This window comes from Anabas testudineus, chromosome 8, assembly GCF_900324465.2.
Source record: "Anabas testudineus chromosome 8, fAnaTes1.2, whole genome shotgun sequence".
Lineage (NCBI taxonomy): Eukaryota > Metazoa > Chordata > Actinopteri > Anabantiformes > Anabantidae > Anabas > Anabas testudineus.
Genome location: NC_046617.1, coordinates 4983842 through 5003217, shown reverse-complemented (window position 1 = coordinate 5003217; position 19376 = coordinate 4983842). Strand labels below are relative to the sequence as shown.

Genomic DNA, 19376 nt, shown 5'->3' with positions numbered 1-19376 from the left:
TAGCATTACAGTGACACCTGACCCATTTTCCTGCCTAATGAGTACCTTTACTTATATATTTATGTATTTATGACATGTTGTTGTCTCTACTGGATTGGTAATCCAGTAGTGACAACAATTACCAGATGTATTTATGTTGACAGTAATTATTGGTTTCATGTCTACTGTTCTCTGTGATTGAGTAACATGACCTTGTCCAGAGTTTCTGTCTGTTTATTACTTGCCACAGAAGGAATTTGGTGAAACACAACTTGATGACAATTATTTTGATTGTCAGTATTTTTCATCATAGAAACCATGTGCAGGACCAGGTCGAGAACCTCTTCCATCCTGTTTCATCTTCTCTGTGGTGGTGGTCTTAAGCTAGGTAATGTTAGCATTGTTTACAGGGGAGTGAAAAGCACCGACCCTCCCCCACCCGGCTTTAGCAGCTCCTCCTACCTGACAAGCTAACCAGCTTGCTGGAGCCGTCGTTTTAAACGCGACTATAACTCCATCTGCTTCATATCACCGCGTAGTCGCTGGATGAGATTTCATCCAGAGAAGTTAAGAAACAGCCTTTATGGGCCGTTTGTGCAGTGGATTCTACAACGCGATGGCCAGCTAGCGAGCGAGCAAGGCTAGCTGTAGCTAGCTGGTAGCTAACAATCCGGCTAGCCCCAAGAGCCGGGGCAGCAGCTCCGGGGACGAGCATCTAACTCGGCTTTTTCGCCGTTTTGAAGTCAGTTTTCGAGCCATGTCATCATTGGTTTGGCCAAGCTTGGTTTGTAAGTTTGCTTCAATATTTTATCAAATGAAATTTTCCTTTGTCATATATGTAGGTCACTCTACTGGACCGATGGTAGCTATGTGGGTCATAGACAATGTTGAGTTAACATATTAGCTGCAAGTACTGGTTAGCAATGCAGCTAGCTAGCGAGGGTTTTTGTCATTTTCCAGCGACAAGGCAGTAATGTTAATGCAGCTGCCTACGTTAGTGAGAGATACCCTGTGGCTGAGGTGGATGTCGGGTTAACAGTATTTTTCACATTTTTTTAACCGTTGCTAACCACCGTTAGCTAGGATGCTGTTAGCCGAGTGAACAGAGCCGCTCCACTAAACAGGTAACTGCAGCTTACTACAAACAAAGGTAGCTTAGCTCGTTCATTAAAGGGTTTGAAGCATTGATGTGTTAGTTGTACCGGAAGATCCAAGACACGACTTTGTCTGTGCTTTCACTAACATGCTTTTTAGTTGTAATGTGTATATTTTTACTTATTGGCTCAATAACCGAGCCTCGGTCTGGCTGCAGGGGTCTTCCTACACCGCATCTCTGTTTTTATTATCTTGGCATCGACCTGACTTGTTTACATCGGTACATATGATGCTCGCTCTTCCCTGTATGTACACACAGGAAACTAAAGGGTCATGCAGAGAGAGGAGCTGTGTTTCCTCCGCGCTTAGCCGGGCAGCAGCAGCTTGGTGCCGCTCAGACGAAGTGGACTGTATCGGGGATGGCATTTCACGGCGCAGGCCGGCAGACAGTTTGTGGAGACTTGTTTCCGGGCTCTGAGCTGGGCCACAAGTATTTCTGTGTCAACTCTTCTTGCGGAGCCCCTTCCACGGGCCTCAGCGCCACACCGTGCCTAACCGGACCCACTGCCCCGGCGGGGACTCCTCGTCACCCCACAGCTCTCGGAGGAAGCACCGGTGGCGGTGCAGCGGTGCCTCAGCCCTACAGCAACCCGGCCAGCGAGGTCCCCAGCCCTGCAGAGATGGAGCCGGACCGCCCCATCGGTTATGGCGCATTCGGTGTTGTCTGGTAAGAAAACCTCACTAAGGCCTAAACCGGTGTTGTGCGCGTTTTAATGTTCAATAATGCATAGCTTGCATTACTGTTGACCATTGTAAGAAATACATGTTCCGTTTTCTCATCCTCCGTTAGTTTAATGTAATTTCTTCAGAGACTCGAAACTATCTTGACACAAGTCATCCATCACTGGAACATGGTGTCTGCTTTTACAAAGTTTCATTATGGCTTCTTAATAATACACACCCCATTTAGTTAGAGTTAGACTAAATGATTTTATGCACACAAATGAAAAGAGAGGTTTCACCAGGCAACATCATAAGGGGTCTGGGGTTGATCAGAAACCTAGATCAAAGCACCTGGTGATTAGTTTGAATTAAATTACACTCAATCATTTTGCATAATCATGTTTTTAAGGCTTTGTAGCCTATACTCCATATAGACAAGAACGTCCTTTTACTATCCACCTATAACAAACCATGGACAGCAGCAACAGGGGACATGAGGTTTCTTATACTGGATTACCATAGTCCCACTTAAAAATCTATTCAGCGTGTATTTAATGGACTGTCACGTTGCTTCCTAGGATGTGGGGAAAACACAACACAATATATAAACACTTTACCTCAGATTCTCTCAAAAAATTGAATAATTTGCAAGTAATTTAAAATCCGAACATAACTCGGTTCACTCTCATATTAGATGACACAAAGCATCAGAATAATTTCTGCTTTATTACAGTTTACTTGTACTATCTCGCACAACAGGAGAGCCTGCAACATATTGTTATGATTAAATAGCCTAGTCTGCTAAAGTGTGTCGTCAAATAAACTCTCAGAGGAAGATATGTTCCTTAAAAAGCATGTGACTGTCCATCATTACAGGTCAGTTACTGATCCCCGTGACGGTCGAAAGGTGGCTTTGAAGAAGATGCCTAATGTCTTCCAGAACCTGGTGTCCTGCAAGAGGGTCTTCAGGGAGCTGAGGATGCTGTGTTTCTTCAAACATGACAATGTAAGAACTGCACAAAGGGGAGACGTGGTGTTTGTAGTCGATGGATCAAGACATTTAAGATGTTAGTAGGGAGACAAAGATTTAATTTGTTTTTTTTTCCTCTGTCCATGTAGGTACTGTCAGCTCTGGACATTTTGCAGCCTCCACAAATCGACTGCTTTGAGGAAATGTATCCTTTTGTATATAAAGAACTACTACCAGATGCACAGCAGAGTATAACCTCCTCGGTTATTCCATACATTAAATTTCCCACACCTTCTGTCCTAGTTTCTGTTCTTTAATTGTCCCATATGTTTTTTTTTTTTTAATTCACCTAATTTAGCTAGTTGTCTGTCTAAATCCAGCTCTTCACTGCAGATGTGAGGTTGGTCACTGGTGTATATTTAGTACCTGTAGTTGAGACTTGATGGCAAGAAAAAGTATGTGTACCTTTTGGAATTTCATGGTTTTCTGCATTAATTTGTCATAAAATTTGATCTAATCTAAGTATTAACAAAAATAATGTGCCTAAAATAGTAACACAAAAAAATCAAATCTTTCTTGTGTTTGAGAACAACCATAAAAACTTCACATTACTTGAGTGAACTACACCTACTTTGAATGACAAAAAACACTCAAACCTTTTGAGTTTGCCCTGCACCAGAAGAATATGCTTATGTGAGCCATGCCTATCCAAAAGGAGCTTTCAGAGGATCTACAATCAATAATTGATTATTTACATAAACCTGGAAAAAGTTACAAAGTGATGTCAAAATGACCCCAAGAGCACAACAAACACTCATGAGGTAAAGAAGCAACCCAGGGAGACAGCCAAAGATTAGAAGGCATCGTTGGAACGGGCTAACATCTTTGTTCGTGTGTTATTGAACAAGCAGGGTGTCTGTGGCAGAACACCACAAAGGAAGCTGCTGCTTACTAAAAAGAATGTTGCTGCATGCCTTAAGTTTGCCAAAGAGCACATTGACATCATGATTTGGGCTTTGATACATCAGGGCCTGGTCAGCTTTCTGTACGTCAGCTGAAACTCTGCAGTTGAGTGATGCAGCAGGACAATGACCCAAAACACACAACAGACTTTAGAAAAACAAAATCCGCCTTTTGGAGTGGCCAAGTAAGAGCCCAGACCTCAATGCTATGGAACAACTTAGAGAGAGAGCCACACACATGGGACGCCAAAGAATTTGACAGAGCTGAAGCAGCTCTGCAGGAAGAATGGGCTAAAATCCCTCCTGAACAATGTGCAGGTCTGATCCACAGCTACAGGAAGTTCCTGGTTGAAGTATGAGGTTTTTATGGTTGTTTTCAATAAAGACATGAAAGATCAGGTTTTTTTTTTTTTTTTACTACTTTAGGCACATCGTATTTGTTAATACTCTTAAATTAGATGAAGATCAGATCACATTCAATGACAAATTCATGCACAAAAGCTTCATATACCTTTTCTTGCCACTATAAATACATAAATATATACACATACATAATATTGACACTTGTTGTTAAGTAACTGTGTCCTGTTCAGCAACTAAAAATGACAGCCTGTGCTCTGAGATGCATCATGTTTATGTGGGTGGAGGTCAGGCCATGTGCAAGCTTTTTTCTTTTCCTTGACAGCAAACCACCCCGCAGCTACGTGATAACAGAACTGATGCAGAGCGACCTCCACAAAGTGATCGTGTCTCCTCAGCCTCTCACCACTGACCACATCAAGGTCTTCCTCTATCAGATCCTCAGAGGTGAGCGGCTACCTTTATTGCCCATGTGGCCGTTTATGATTCTACAAAGAATTATGTGCACGTGACATTTATTTTGGAACAATTTTTGTGTTTTTTCCCTATCTACAAAATAAAAGCACAAATTTGGCATTATTTATTTTATTTTAATATTTGAAAAGTGGTGCACAACCGATGAACTTATAACCACTTAAGCTTTCACTGGCAACACTCTGATGCAATGTCCTGGTTGATCAGTGTGAATAATACATTTTACTGCACAAAACCAGGTAATTTAAGACTTGTGCTAGAGTGGTCTTAGAGGGCGCAACTTGAGATTCTGTGACCTGAAAATGCAGAGAAAAAAGAAATGATGATGATGATATTTTCTCGCTCAGGTTTAAAGTACCTGCACTCTGCTGGGATCCTGCACAGGGACATAAAACCTGGAAACCTGCTGGTTAATAGTAACTGCCTGCTGAAGGTAAGCCTCAAATTTGTGTCTGCTTTTTGAAAAGGCTTTTTTAAAAGTTTGAAAATGTCAGAAAAAATAAATTGTTTTGCAAAAAATCTTAACATTTATTTTGAAAAAAGGCCTTAACATAATTTTGGTTCTGGTTAGATTTGTGATTTTGGGTTGGCCCGCGTGGAAGAGCCTGACCCGTCACGTCACATGACCCAGGAAGTGGTGACTCAGTACTACAGAGCACCAGAGGTGCTTATGGGCTGCCGACACTACGGCTCGGCCATCGACGTCTGGTCAGTGGGCTGCATTTTCGCAGAGCTGCTGGGACGGCGTATCCTCTTCCAGGCTCAGAGTCCCATTCAGCAGGTAGTGATGCTATGAAATCAAATCATAATATATTAATTATAATCATATGATATATTTGACAAGATGTTGCTGAAAAAGAGCATCCACGCTCAAAAGGCTTACCTTCAGGCTTTTTTTTTTTTTTTTTTTTTTTTTTTTTTTGCATGGGCAGCTTACTGGACAATATCCAGTCTCATTTTTAAGAGAATGCAGGATTAGCTTATCTTACAGAACAAGTCTGTGGTAGTGGACTGTGGTGCAACTCTTTCTATAACTTTGTTCTCTGCCCTCTGCTTTAGCTGGATCTGATCACAGACCTGCTGGGAACTCCTCCTCTGTCAGCCCTGGCGTCGGCCTGTGAGGGAGCCAGAGCCCACATCCTGAGGGGGCCGCACAAGCCGGTACGTGACTGTGTGGTCTGCTCTTACTCAATCCACTACCAGCAGCACTGCACTAATGTCTCCCGTTAAACATTTGATCAAAACATGTTTAGATCTTTACCTGTGTTACCTTTTTAAAGAAGGACTCCAAAATAATGAATGTATGTCATCAAGTCTTATGTGTTATTACATCCATTAAACTCATTGTGTATCCTTGTAAGCTGCACACATGTTTTTGTGTCAGAACAAACACGGATGCCAACCAGCAGCTTACACTTTTCATAAACGGTGCAATATGCACAGAAAAAAACAAAAGAATAGAAGAACAAAGGTTTGAGGTGAGATTCTGGATGGAGAGGCGTGGACTCTAGAGCCTGCCTAGATACGACAGAGACGTGATAAGATGTGTTGTTTAATGCTGACACAAAATGAAGAGGTTTTCTCCTCGTCCTCAGCCGTCGCTGTCGGTGCTCTACATGCTGTCTGACGGAGCCACACATGAGGCGGTGCATCTGCTCTGTCGGATGTTGGTCTTTGATCCGGTAACACTAATTTTCCTTTTGACATTGTTGGTGGGGGGTGGAGCAGTGGTGGTATTTGATGTTTGTGTTGTTGACCTCTTAAGGTAAGTCACAAGCTGATAAAATCAAAGCTGACAACCAGACCACACAGAACACGTAGTACTAAGTGTATCCTTGTTTTATGTTTTTATGTTTAAAAATGCAGTGATTAGATTTTCATCTGCTGTGTTGCAAACACGTGCAACATGGGAACAAGTTCCTGTTTCTGGATCAGTGTACGTGTCTGCAGCTCGTTTCAGTCGCTCTGTATTTGTTCACCAGGCTAAAAGGATTTCTGGCAGTGACGCTCTCTCCCACCCTTACCTGGACGAAGGGCGTCTGCGTTACCACACCTGCATGTGTCAGTGCTGCTACTCTGTTCCCAGTGGTCGAGTTTACACCAGGGATTTTGAGCCGGTGGCTGAGCGTCCGTTCAGCCACAGCTATGAAAACAGTCTGCTGTCTGTGTGGCAGGGAAAAGGTACGACAACAAGTTCCATTGTGTTTATTTAATAAAGAATAATGTAATAATGGTGTTTTTTTTAGCATTAGGGTATATATTTAGGGTATATTGCACTCATATAGTGTTCTAAGTGGTTCAGTCAGGGCTGCATGATACACACACGCAAAAGGTCATTTTAAAGATAAAGTATGCAACTTAAGGTAGCGCTAGGCTCAAAAATGCTCTTCTTGTTTGTAGCCTGAAGGTGCATAATGAAAATGTAAAAAGAAACATCACGTCAATAATGAATTGTTTTTATTCTTGTTGTTTTTTTGGGGGGAATTGGCAACATCAGAATTAATCCACCGCTTCATTACCGAGCACCAGCAGGGAAAACGGGTGCCACTGTGCATCAACCCTCAGAGTGCTGCCTTCAAGACCTTCATAAGGTGAGAAAGATGAGTCGTTTTGTTTCAGTCCATTACTTCAGTTCACTGTGCTGCGACTTCAGCCCGCTTCCTCTAAATCAACGAATCAAGTCAGGTCCTGCTCTAACTTGGAATGCTGATTGTATTGTTTACATATTCTTCGGGCTGTCTCCCCCCTCTGCTCTTTTCTTACGTTAACCTACTCCCCCTGAAACCTTTACTTCAGTTTAACACGTTCAAACTCTCTAAACTATCAACCTTGCTGTGGCAATTTAACATATTGGTCACATTTCCGGATTAATCGAGACACTTAAAGGGTAAAAGTCTCTGAGTCTGTATGTGCAGAGAGCTGACCTGTTTAACTACGATTTTACTCAAATGATTAAAAACATAAAAATAGACATTAACAATTTGTCATCCTTTTCCGCTTTCACGTTAACCGAAAGGGTAAATAAATTGGGTTGTTAAATGCGATTCCATTTTTCATCTATTCCATCTGCATGAATGACGATAAATATTTAGCAAAATGCTTTAGGTGCTGTAAACCCATTTCATTTTCAAGTTTTGAGTATTTTAATTTGTATCCTTAATGACGAGATGTGTTATTGCTCACTAAAATTGGCTTTGAATGAATCAGCAATGTTACATATTCAGCATCTGAAAAGAGCTGTTGTTTTGTTCAGGTCCACTGCGTGGCACTCCTCCAAGGTGTCCAGGAAGGAGGAGAGATGAGCAGTCCTCCTCTTCAACTTGAGGAGCGACAGCAACGCAAGAAAGGATTTCATTGGCCGTGGCATCTGAAAATACCGAAGAGTTTGGGTCTTCTTTTTTTTTTTTTTTGTTCTTCTTTTCTTTGTTCATCTGTTTTACCTACAGACGGGAAACTATACAGCTAACTACATCAGGGGGAAAAACAACTGACTCACCCCTTGAAAATCCTCAAATATTTTCCTCCTGCAAATCTACAAAGTTTACTGAATAAGAAAAATACCACTTAACTGTTTGAAATGACCCAAACGACGACTGCTCAAGGCATTTTCGGTGCTCAATTAAAAAAAAAAAAAAAAAGACAAGAAGAAATGCTGCTGAAGAGCTTGATGAGGAATAAGAAAGAGGAAAATAACTGAACTTGGTACTCAATTTTCCACCTCTGTTGGTAGAGACATTAAGGAATAATGATTTTAATTGTTTGGTAGAGTTGTTAGTTGATTTTGAAGTCATTCCAGCCCTGTGCAATATGGTTTAATTTAAAAAGTGATAATCGGGGGGAGCTGGACACTCGCAGCGCGCTGTCTCGCCAGCCAGCCAAATTTACGGACACTGTAGAGTCCCCCCTCCCCCCCCAACAAGACGTTATCACCCGCCAAACAACACAACAACCCCTATTATCTGGCAACATTGCCAAGGTTTTCCTTTTCTGAACTGCATTTGAACACATCACTCACTGTGTTTTTGTCGCACTGCGTCTTTGTGCGTCTGCGCAGTGGTAATAATGCAATTTAACAGATGTAGCAGGTTTTAACCACAGTTCCCAGGTGTTTCTCCACATACAGTTAGAGTTGTTTTCATTTAGTTTGTTTGTTTTCCCTCTCGGCTTCTGTTGTTCACGGTGAGCTGTTTAGCGGTGGATCAGTGTTTCTCTTTTCAGAAAACTAGGGCCCATATTGTGCATGAGGAATAAAGCCTGGACATAAGAATTTTATGGGGTTGCAAAACTATACGAAACAGGAATTCATCCCCTACAGTTAATTTTAAAGTCACATGGCTACAGACTATTTGATCACAAACTTATTTAGAAGATTATTTGGTTTTCTGCAGAGACAGAGCTACACATATTGGGCAGCTTTGCTTTTCTTATTTTTTTTTTTCCTCCCCTCAAAATGGTCAATGACTTCTTCCCGTCTCATCATGTATTATCTGAACACTGTGTAGACAAATTTTAGTTAGATTTTTTAGTTGGCCTCCTCTAACTTCTGGCCCCACCAGCGGACAGAGGAAGAGGATGGCAATGACTTTTAATATTTCTTTTAAATTTCTTAATTTATTGAATGTATGTCGAAGAGTGTGTGTCTCGACCCTTCTGGTTTAAACCCCCACCCACCTGTGCATCTCGGTTATCTGAAACCCCAAAGAATAGATTGGGGGGGAAAAGAAATAAACCGAAGGCTGAGGACCCCTAGGTGTACGTGGGCGATGTGCATATCTATGAACTGAAACCCTCCTGTCACACTTTTAACGTCATTCCTCCAGATTTAGTAACTCCTTTTTACCTCGTGCCCGCTCCTCGTCTCTCACCCCCGCCGCTCAGAATCAGTGTGAGGTTTTGAGAGAAGGATGTTGTTGGTGAAATGCTGCTGTTTTTTTGTTGTTGTTGTTTTGTTTTATTCTTAGTTTTTTGTTTTAGTTCCTTTTCAGTTTAAAGCTCAGGTTTCCTCTTGTAGACTGAATTGTATAAAGCCACATAAGGACGCACCAGTATTGATCGTTTATCAGGACAACGACCGAGTTGAAATCGATATATAATCTTATCAGTTTCCACAGTGTAGGAAGTCAGATGTTGAATAGAAGAGCATCTTCTCTCTGTTGGTGTGATGTGAATTTTGTCCGAGGAGATTCCTGTCCGGCAACCACAAAATGACATAAAAAGATTTGACAGCTCATCTACCAAATGGGCTGAGCCAAGCCTGGGGTTACGGTAACTGGGAGAATGTCCCCTCATGTCAAAGTGAGCGTACTGGCAGGTTTTACATGTGTAGCCCGTTGACTACAAGCTGTGTGAACATCGCTGTTTACAATTTTTTACATTGTCCTGCATTCTTGGTTTAAGGAGAACAAACTTTTGCAGAGACATGAAACTTCTGCAGATTAGTACCTCTTCACTAAACTGACTTCACTGATTTTCAACTGGCATCCTGTGGTTCTAGTTTGCAGATTTCATGTGTATGACTGGTATTAAACGTCTGCTGACTTGAAATATCTCTGGGCTCCTGCTCAAGAAATTCAGTTCAGATGTTGTCAGTGGTGATGTGGGGAAACTAGAAGTTTTAAGATCAATGAAGTCGTTCTTTAATCACTCATTTATATAATATCTCAGATATTTTAGATAGAGGTGATGTTTTCCCAGAGCTCAAGATGATGACTAACCACAAACAGTATTTTGCTACTGTCAAATAATAAGATTTGACTTTTAAATTTATTACTGGATATGTCAAAATATATCGGTTAATTTTATTCATTGTTTAACTCTAGATCAGTGACTACAGTGGTTCATTCGAGAACGCTCTAATATTTGTTTTAAGATTGCTTCTCAGAATAGTCTTGATTGTAATTTCCCCAAAAGCGTTTTTATTTTGTTTAGTAGTTTGTCAAGAACAATGCTCCTTATTAATTTAATCAATGGTTGCTGTTTAAAAAAAAAAACAGACAAATTTAGTCTAATTTAACTTAATCTGTTGATGTTTGACCCTAAAAATAAAATAACATAACATAAATGTAAAAGATATGATTTGTATACACAAGATACTGAACTTGCACGATCCACAGTATTACACATAGTATTTAGTTACAACACATGCTAAACGAAGAAAAGTTAAACAAGCTGTGTACCGACAATGAAAACAAGTTGTGAATTTGGAATTTAAATGTTGCTGTTCATCTCCTGCAACTCTCACACAAATATCTGCAGAAAGATTCAAGTCTCTGAAAGTTGATGTCCATGGAGATTAAACCAATAAATGCTCGAAAGGATGAAATAATCTACAAGTGGAATTTAATTTAAAAAATTAGGAAAGTTTATGAATAATGGAAATGTGGAAAATTGCAGTAACACTTTGCTTGGGAGGCACCTCAAGGTTCCATGGGGGCCAGAGACACTTGTCCCATTTTAACTGCAGGAACTTTACCAAGGATCTCAGGAACATTATGATAAGGGTCACTAGTGCCAACGGTGCTGGACGCTCTGCAAAAACAAGAGTGATGGCCACGAACACTCAACATACAAATGTCACAGTTTATCTCAACGTGTGCTAAAACTGTCTCTAATCACAATATTGTTCATTTGCGTGATGTGGCAGAAACTTAAACACATTAAAGGAACTTTTAGCTCCTCATTTAGTTCCTGGATCGCGTGATTAAAAGTTTGCAAAGTTATGGTCAAAGTGTTCACACAGTTGGATGAATTTCTCTTTTTTTTTTTTTTTTTTTTGTATCTCTGAACCTCCAGAATGGTGGGGCCTTTGAAACACTGGGCCCCTGAGCGTCCTCATTGGTTCCTGACAGTTTCCTGATTTTTAACCCCTGAAACCTCAGCTCCTCTTCTACAGGAACACACAGCGAGTCTCTGTAAGACACACAGAGACTGACTTGTATATCTGCATGTGTATATTTATTATCCCATGGAGAGACTTTGGGTTTGAATGCTGTGCAATGGTTGAGTTTGTCAGCGATGACGAAAACGTACATTTAGTGGTAATTTTTATTTAATTCATCTTAGGAAGTGATTTTATTCAAAGTTTTGTTTTTGTTTGTTGTGATCTAATTAGACTTTTTAAAAGCCCAGAGTCGAGAAAACATTTTGATAATTGTTCCATTTAAAAATACAAAAAAATGAGTGAAGTTCTGCACACTGTCAGCACTGATAAGTGGTTGTTTTAAAGTAGCAATGCTTCATTTTGAGATGATTGAAACATTGGTACTTGAAATAAACTTATTGGTGTACCTGTTGGTGTAATTTATGTCTTCTAATTACAAAACAGTTTTCTCAACACTTTTTTATTCTTTCATAAACATCTTTTAAATGTGTTTTTTCCAGCCATTTTCAAAAAAAAAAAAAAAAATTAATTCACAGTTGTATTAAACAAAGATTAAAGAATTGACTAATTTATTCACAGTTTCAACTATCTACATTAATAAAACGAGAGACTGTTAGTTGAAGCACGGATTTCACATTTATGGAACAGTTAATCAAAACATTTCTCTGTGGACTTTTTAAATTTTGTTTGTTTTTATTATTTTTTTTCCCTGTTGTTGTGTTAGTAGAGATCCTTCCAGGTTAGGAACAGTTTTGAAACTAGATGACCTGTGTTTGGTCTTTTCCCTCCCCGCACTCTGTTCTGAGATCAGCCGATTCAGTTTGTGTTTAAGAGGCTCTGTTCCAGCTCTGGTGTGGTCAGATTCTAGACGCTGAAGTGGAGTGAAGCAGAGCAGGACAGACGGCTGGTCACCTATAGAGATTAGACTCGTTTTCTTCTATGAAAAGAAACTTGATGTGTTTATTACTATAAATATGAAACTGATGTTTTGAACATGTTTTTGTCTTCGTTTTAGCAAAAAGTTTTGTTTTTTGACTTGTGTTCCCAACAAATACTTGAATTTCTTAAAAAAAAAAAATGTTTAGACTTAAAGTAGTGAATGATAAATAAATGGACACTGGATAATATTCCTCTGCTGCGTTCAGCAATCAGTGCTTTTCTCACCAGACTTTACCTGAATACTGTTCAGAAGACAAAATCAAATAATATGCTGATATGTTTTTAAGCTTGTGAAATGATGTGCGGAGAGAACTTCAGTTTGTTTTTTAATCTGCGTACAGTCAATCAATTATATCCATTACATTTTATAAATATAAAAAGCATTGAATTCGAGAACACAGTGACAAGTAAAGTAAAGATGTGTACACATTTATTCTTTGCATTTAATCACATTTTGGTTAAAACTGCTGTATATCCTGTTGATAGCAATGTGTTTAGAGGCAGCCTTCAATACATCATCTTCATAAATCACAACGCATTTCTTACATGTTAGTACTGTAGCTGCTTTGGAAAACAACAGTAGCCTACTTGTTGGTTTCACTTAGCATTAGGTAAAAGCCACATTTTATTTATAGCCTCAGCTGTGCATACCTTTTGATATTTGACTTCAAGCCACAGTATGCAGCTTTCTTCTAATACTTTTTAAACAATAGAAATGTGTATAAAACATAATGTGGAGAGGTCCTATCAAAGCCTCCTGTGACACAGACCTGTTAAACAGGCTGACAGCAGTGCAGAGATTTCTGAGCGAGGCTGGTCCTTCTGACAAATAAGAGGTCAGTGATTTTCTGTTGAGCAGTAGCACATTACTAATGAGATTTACTAGTTCTTACTAATTAATCAGTGGTACATTGGTACTTGCTCTGTAAGTTTTATCACCTCTTGTTTGTTATAATTTCATAACTCAACAACTGAAGAGCTGAGCAGAGCAGACGGGGGTTGATTCAAAGTCTCATGCGACCAATTATTTTATTCCCCCAAGCTGCACAGTTAAAACTTTGTGTTTAAAGCTGCAAAGTTTTGGCAGGTTAATATAAAAAAAAGTGAATACAGTGATGGAACAAAGTGCCAGAGAACAGCCTGTCCCTCCCTCACCAGCTCACCTCTTCTGACAGGTGGCAGCAGTAAACTCCAACCTCCTGATCCTCTTCACTGAGCTCCTACAACCTGCTCTCATTTAACCCTGCAGCTCATCCACAGAGAGTGTGTGTGTGTGTACATGAGAGAGAGAGTGATACCACATACACGCTCGCCTATACACCACTCATTTGCACAACAAAGACACAGGCGAACCCAGGGGCCATGTCGTCCCTCATGGCTGCCGGCTCCGTCTTCTTCCCCGGCCTCTTCGTGCTGTCCAAACAGACACTAAAGCGTGTGATGGGATGGAGCGAGGGCGACGCTGCCATTGTATCTGCACGGTAAGAACACACACTCTCACAAACTCACTTTTGCCCATGTGTAGCTGCTAGGACACTGTTGAACTTAGATTTGTCCTCATAGCTACGGAAGATCTGATTGTTAAACAGACTCTATCACTTGTCTCAGTCTGGTGTCGTCCATTCAAGCCGTCATGGCCTCATCAGTCGGATGTGTCATCATCACGTCCTGCAGGGACGTCATAGAAGACAGGTGAGCACCCAAAGTAGAAAAAGTACATAGACAACTTGACATTATGCATAAAGTCACTGTTTTGCTGTTATGGACTCGTATTACTAGTGGATTCAAGTGCATCATGGACTTTTATTATTAAAAAGTTTAATCTAGTTAAGTTCATAGTCCCAAGAGGCTGAAACCTAATGGCTTTGGTGATGCCTTGAGTTTCCCATTTGCATCACCCACATCAAATTTAGAGCTTAATTCAATATTCTCCACATGGATTCACATAAAAACTGGTTCAAGAATTTGTGGTTCCCGGAGGACCAATCACGTCCAAAATATACGGTAGTCGTCTGTGACTTTGAGTGAAATATATTGGGATATTGGATTTAAAACAAAAATCATGTTTAAACACTTACGCTTGTCTGTGGCTGTGTCTGTATCTGTTAACGAAACCAAACTCTGCAATCTAATTAACAACCTGATCCTAATTCGTCTGCTGAGCTGAGCCCAGCAGCAGCAGCAGCAGCAGCAGAGCTATTTCAGTCTCAGACACAGAGCCAGAGATCTCTAATCCTCCATGCTGAGAAATGATGACCAGGAGGAGTGTGAGGAAGCCGGCAGATGGGTGGTGGTGGGTTCAGTAAATCCCAGGTTTCCTCAGTCAGCTCCTTCATTTCCCAGTCAAAGTGGAGAGGAGGTTTGTCTGAGCACCGAGCCGCATTTGTTTATCAAATCACACCACAGACTCGGCCAACATGCAACAGTGAACTCGAGCATTTGTAACTGCTGAATAAAAGCTTTAGCTAAACTTTGCCTCCTAAGTTTGTTTGTGGAAAAATATGTTGAAATACTTCATCAGAAACACGCCGACAGTGATGGACAAAGTCATTTGATGAGTGTCAGTGCTCAATGTGGAGCGGGTTTAAATTAAATTATATGCACCGATCATCAACAATAACACCACCACACATATCTGTTAACAGGGAGATGATGACACTCGTTTAATGTAACAAACTATAATACTTAAAATACATGCATGTTTCTTTATGTTAAAAGTAAAAAATATACAGTAATTGCCTCTGAAAGGTTGTGGAGTCGAAATTTCATGTAGCATCAAATGGAGATACTCAAAGTAAAAGAACATTAGAACTGTACTTAAGGCTTTGTTTAATATATTGTGGTGTAGATTAAAAACCCATCATCGACTCCTCATACCTGTCAACTCAGTTCCTCACAGGTCGTTTCATTTTACTACTACAGTTAACTCACTACACTGGTATGAATGTAGATAAGATTCACAGGTTAGATTGTTTCCTGCACACAGCTGATGAAATATTGATCAGTTCTACAACAAATATCTGAAATCAGATCTGATATTTCTACACCTCTCTCTCTCTCTCTCTCTCTCTCTCTCTCTCTCTCTCTCTCTCTCTCTCTCTCTCTCTCTCTCTCGTTCGCTCTCTCTCTCTCGCCCTGTCTCTCTTCAGACACTGGCTGACCGACAGCTACATCCTCTTTGCCACACCTTACTTTGCCTACGACATCTACGCCATGTTTCTGTGTTACTGGCACAAGCAGCAGGTCAAAGGTCACGAAGAGAAGGAGGGTGGCGTCAGGTCGGTGGGAGCTGCTGTTTGGGGTTACCTGCGACAGGAGCTGTTCATGGTGCTGCATCACGTCTTCATGGTGGCCTTCTGCTGCCCGGCCTCACTGGTAACTATGGCGATGATGCGAATGAGTTTCTAATAAACATTTTCCCTTTTTAAAAACACATGGACCCCATCATTAGCTTTTTTTATTGTTGCAAACTGAAGGGTCAATTTCTCAGCAGAAGAAATATAATTACTGTTGTTAATTTTTCCAAGTAAATTCTAAGTTAAGAAGGTTTATAGATTAGTTTTATACATGAAATTTGAGCACATGTGGTAGCACCAGTGGTCTATGAGGGCACATAAACAAACGGTGACAGCAAAAACTTTTTAAATTATGTTTTATTGTCACTCATGAGCTGCTTATTGACCAGTTACAGATGTTATAAATGAGGCAAAATTCACATTAAACACATAACATTAAAAAAATGATGTAAATTCATATTGAGCTTCACTTGCTACAAAGGTTAAACTGTGAAATGGTTATGAAAGTAACATCATAACATTTTTTTCTTTTCTGGGTGTCTGTCTCAGTTGTGGAGGCAGGGTAAAGGAGATTACTTCCAGGGCGTTTTGTTTCTGGCTGAGCTCAGCACGCCATCCGTGTCTCTGGGGAAAGTCCTGATACAGGTAATTTGCACACGTACAGAAAACTGTGATGATACCGGAGACTCAGTGAGTTTGGATGTTAACCCTAAATCTGATGATCTGATAAATGCCTTCTGATACAAAAACCAACCCAGGTTTCAGTGTTTACAGTTTTTCTAAGACAGGTGTACTGAAACCCAGGTCCACATGATCTTCATCAACACCTTCTTACCAAAGCAGACATCTTGATATTTACTGTACCAGAAAGATCCTTAGTTTTTCATGCTGATATTTCAGTACATTTACATTTATTGACAGAAATTCTAGTAAAATCACCTTGAGCTTTACAGACTTCAAATATTTGAGTTTCTAAGTTTATGTGGTTTAAAGGTCATTTCAAGTCATGCATGTGGTTATGTAGTTTCTTTTTTAATCATATTTCTAATGTATTAGAACATAAAATTAATTGAACGTAGGTGTTTGTAAAGGTCACGACTTCAGTGGAGACAAGGCCAGTCAGAAAGTAAGTGTATAGTGAGCCTGGTGGTAGTTCAAGGTGGGGTTGGTTGGAGACTAGTAGAGTGGACACTGGCAGGAGGTTAACTGAGAGGCAGCTGACCTGGAGAAGTCCTGGAGAGTCCTGGTGCTAGTTGCAGAGAGAGCACATGGTCCAGACAGTGATCTTCTAGTCTGAGTCTGACGTCGTCTTTGTGACAGAGAGATAAAACTGCCGACATATCCGTTGTTCTCTGTGTTGGATCATTAACTGACCAGATGCTGGAACCAGCTACTGTCAGGAAACCTTCAGCAGACAAGTGGCTGGAGGAAAGCAGCAAACTAGAATACAATTTAGAATACAATACATTTGTATGTAGTATGTTAACTATCTAATTACAACTGTTATGTTCAGTGTGTAATTCTGCGTCTGACTCTCTGTGTTTTCTTCCCCTCAGTATAAGAAGCAGCACACTCTCTTGCACAAAGTGAACGGAGTCCTCATGCTGCTCACGTTCTTCAGCTGTCGCGTGTTGCTCTTCCCCTACCTGTACTACGCCTACGGCAGGTAACAGACCTGTGCATCCATCTGCGACTGTACTTGAACTTCTTCAATTTGTTCTGCTTTATAAACTCATTTTAAAGCTTCTTTCCCACAGTTTTCAGTCTCAGCACTTTATTTTGAATAAAAAATCTCAGTTGTATGGAAATTCTTGTTGCACATACTTCAAACAGTGTAATAATAGTTCAGTATGTAACAGTTTAAAGAGGGGGTGGTTTCTAGTGTGGCTCTAACAGCAGCACCCTCCGTCCTCTGTTGCAGGTATGCATCCATCCCAGTGTACAAGGTGCCTTTGGTGGCCCCGTGGCAGTGTAATCTGGGGGCTGCGCTGCTCTGGCCCCTCCAGCTCTACTGGTTCACACTGATCTGCAGAGGGGCCCTCCGCCTGTTGACAAGACACTCAAACTCACCACCGGACACTTTCAAAGCTGACAGCGAGGGCAGTCTGAGTAACGGCATCACAGCCCTTCAACCGAACCGGCACTGACGATTTAGAGACAGAAAATCAAACCAAACATCTGACTTTAAACCATGAGTCAAAACAAAAGGGACAAGCAGGTGACGAGGGCGAGGCTCCGATTACTGAGACAAAAAAAGAAGAAGAAGAGAGAGAGAAAATACAGGGAGGAGGTGGTGAAGGTCTCTGAAGCCTCGCTCGTGTTTCTGATGGAAGAGAATGAAAATGGTAACAGTGAACCATGAACACGTTTCACCACATGAGACAGTGTGTGGGTATTCGCTGGACTTTATGTTGAACGACATACATACATAAATACACTCACAGGCTGTTATTGTAGCAGCGTGACCCAGTGAGCACGGTGTCCCCATCAAGGGTGTGCCTGACTTTCAGCTACCTCAGCAGAGCAGCACTGAAAATGTAAACGTAGTGGGCAACGTGTGTAGTTAGTGATTTTTCATTGAGGGTTTTGTGCTTTATAGAGCATTGAAATGTTTAATTATGTAAGTATGTTTATTGATACTTGTGTCTCTATGCTTTTTTGTTTGTTTTTTTGTCCCGGACCTTAAGGCCACTCCACCACCCCACCCCCAACTTACTGGGGATGACAACTCTTGATTTGTGTATAAATTTATTTACAAGATATTTATCATAGGAAAAGAAGAACAGGCGATGACAGCGTCTATTAGTGGACATATGAATATCTGAAATGATCTTTATTCAACCTCGTTCATTTCACTTTCTCGTTTGTCCTGCTGCGTTTAGGAGACTGCAGTTTGTTTCTAGTCGTCGTTTCCTCGTATCTTCGTTGTCAAAGGCAAAAAGCTGCATAACTCATTTCAGCCTGAGGAGTTCAGGCTCATTTTGGTTTTTTGTTTGTAGCTTTCTCGAGAACGATTGAGACTTTATTGTTAACTTCTTGAACCCTTTCTTCTGTCTTTAGTTTCAAACTAAATAAAAAAAATAAATAAGTAAATCAGATCTAATTATGTTTAACCACATATGATTGGAAGAACTTTTAAGTTTAAAAAAAAAGACACATAATAAAATGCACTAATGTTAATGGAATAATAGCTGAAAATATTTTTAATTTTATATATATATATGTGTATATAAATTCTATTAGATAGACATAAGTTTCTTTCAACTTGCCTCTACAGTATATAATGTATCAATAGGTTTAGCAGGCTGCAGAGGATTCACCATCAGTAAGAAGAATGAGAGTGTTTTGTACAGTATGTGTGCGCAAACCTGCTGATCTTAAAGGTAAAACATGACTGATGCACTGCTGAAATTAGTTTGGACTTTGTATCAACAGAAAACTAAATGGAACAAAACATGCAGCACAATTCATTAGCAAAACAATTAATCCTCAGATGATCTCTCTATGATAATTAACAAGTACTGGGCTATAAATAACTTGGTAGTTTTTATCTCCTTTGAATATAGACTTGGGTTTAATCAGTTAAGTTTTAAACATTTGACATACAGCAGCAAGATACGTCACCTGACCTCTTAGAGACTGCAGGACTGCAGTATTTTAATTTATACTGTATCTTTGCCTTTGAAATGATCTTGATA

At 40.3% G+C, this 19376-nt stretch overlaps 2 protein-coding genes across 3 annotated transcripts; both read left to right on the top strand.

Annotated features, from left to right (window-relative positions):
- Nucleotides 1-436: 436 nt before the first annotated feature.
- nlk1 (nemo-like kinase, type 1) lies at nt 437-12671 on the top strand. Of its 2 annotated transcripts, none has more exons than XM_026356388.1 (12): nt 437-767; nt 1394-1801; nt 2674-2803; nt 2917-2972; nt 4430-4536; nt 4911-4996; nt 5135-5344; nt 5623-5724; nt 6159-6245; nt 6546-6744; nt 7061-7154; nt 7817-12671. In XM_026356388.1, exons 2-12 carry the CDS (start codon nt 1494-1496, stop codon nt 7863-7865), a joined length of 1428 nt encoding a protein of 475 aa, XP_026212173.1. In that variant the 5' UTR covers nt 437-767; nt 1394-1493; the 3' UTR covers nt 7866-12671. The 2 variants fall into 2 exon arrangements, with proteins under 2 accessions (XP_026212173.1, XP_026212183.1); XM_026356398.1 differs by lacking the exon at nt 437-767 and adding an exon at nt 783-1103.
- Nucleotides 12672-13744: 1073 nt separating this feature from the next.
- LOC113160622 (ceramide synthase-like) lies at nt 13745-18550 on the top strand. Its single transcript, XM_026357973.1, has 6 exons — nt 13745-13863; nt 13991-14074; nt 15532-15757; nt 16228-16323; nt 17235-17344; nt 17600-18550. Exons 1-6 carry the CDS (start codon nt 13745-13747, stop codon nt 17823-17825), a joined length of 861 nt encoding a protein of 286 aa, XP_026213758.1. The 3' UTR covers nt 17826-18550.
- Nucleotides 18551-19376: the final 826 nt, after the last annotated feature.

Bases quoted from the DNA above. Each gene is read 5' to 3' on its own strand.
- LOC113160622 (XM_026357973.1), top strand. From the start codon at position 13,745: ATGTCGTCCCTCATGGCTGCCGGCTCCGTCTTCTTCCCCGGCCTCTTC. The intron at 14,075-15,531 runs GTGAGCACCCAA...GTCTCTCTTCAG, and splicing joins AGGGACGTCATAGAAGACAG to ACACTGGCTGACCGACAGCT. The intron at 15,758-16,227 runs GTAACTATGGCG...TGTCTGTCTCAG, and splicing joins TCTGCTGCCCGGCCTCACTG to TTGTGGAGGCAGGGTAAAGG.
- nlk1 (XM_026356388.1), top strand. From the start codon at position 1,494: ATGGCATTTCACGGCGCAGGCCGGCAGACAGTTTGTGGAGACTTGTTT. The intron at 5,345-5,622 runs GTAGTGATGCTA...CCTCTGCTTTAG, and splicing joins CTCAGAGTCCCATTCAGCAG to CTGGATCTGATCACAGACCT. The intron at 6,745-7,060 runs GTACGACAACAA...TGGCAACATCAG, and splicing joins GTCTGTGTGGCAGGGAAAAG to AATTAATCCACCGCTTCATT.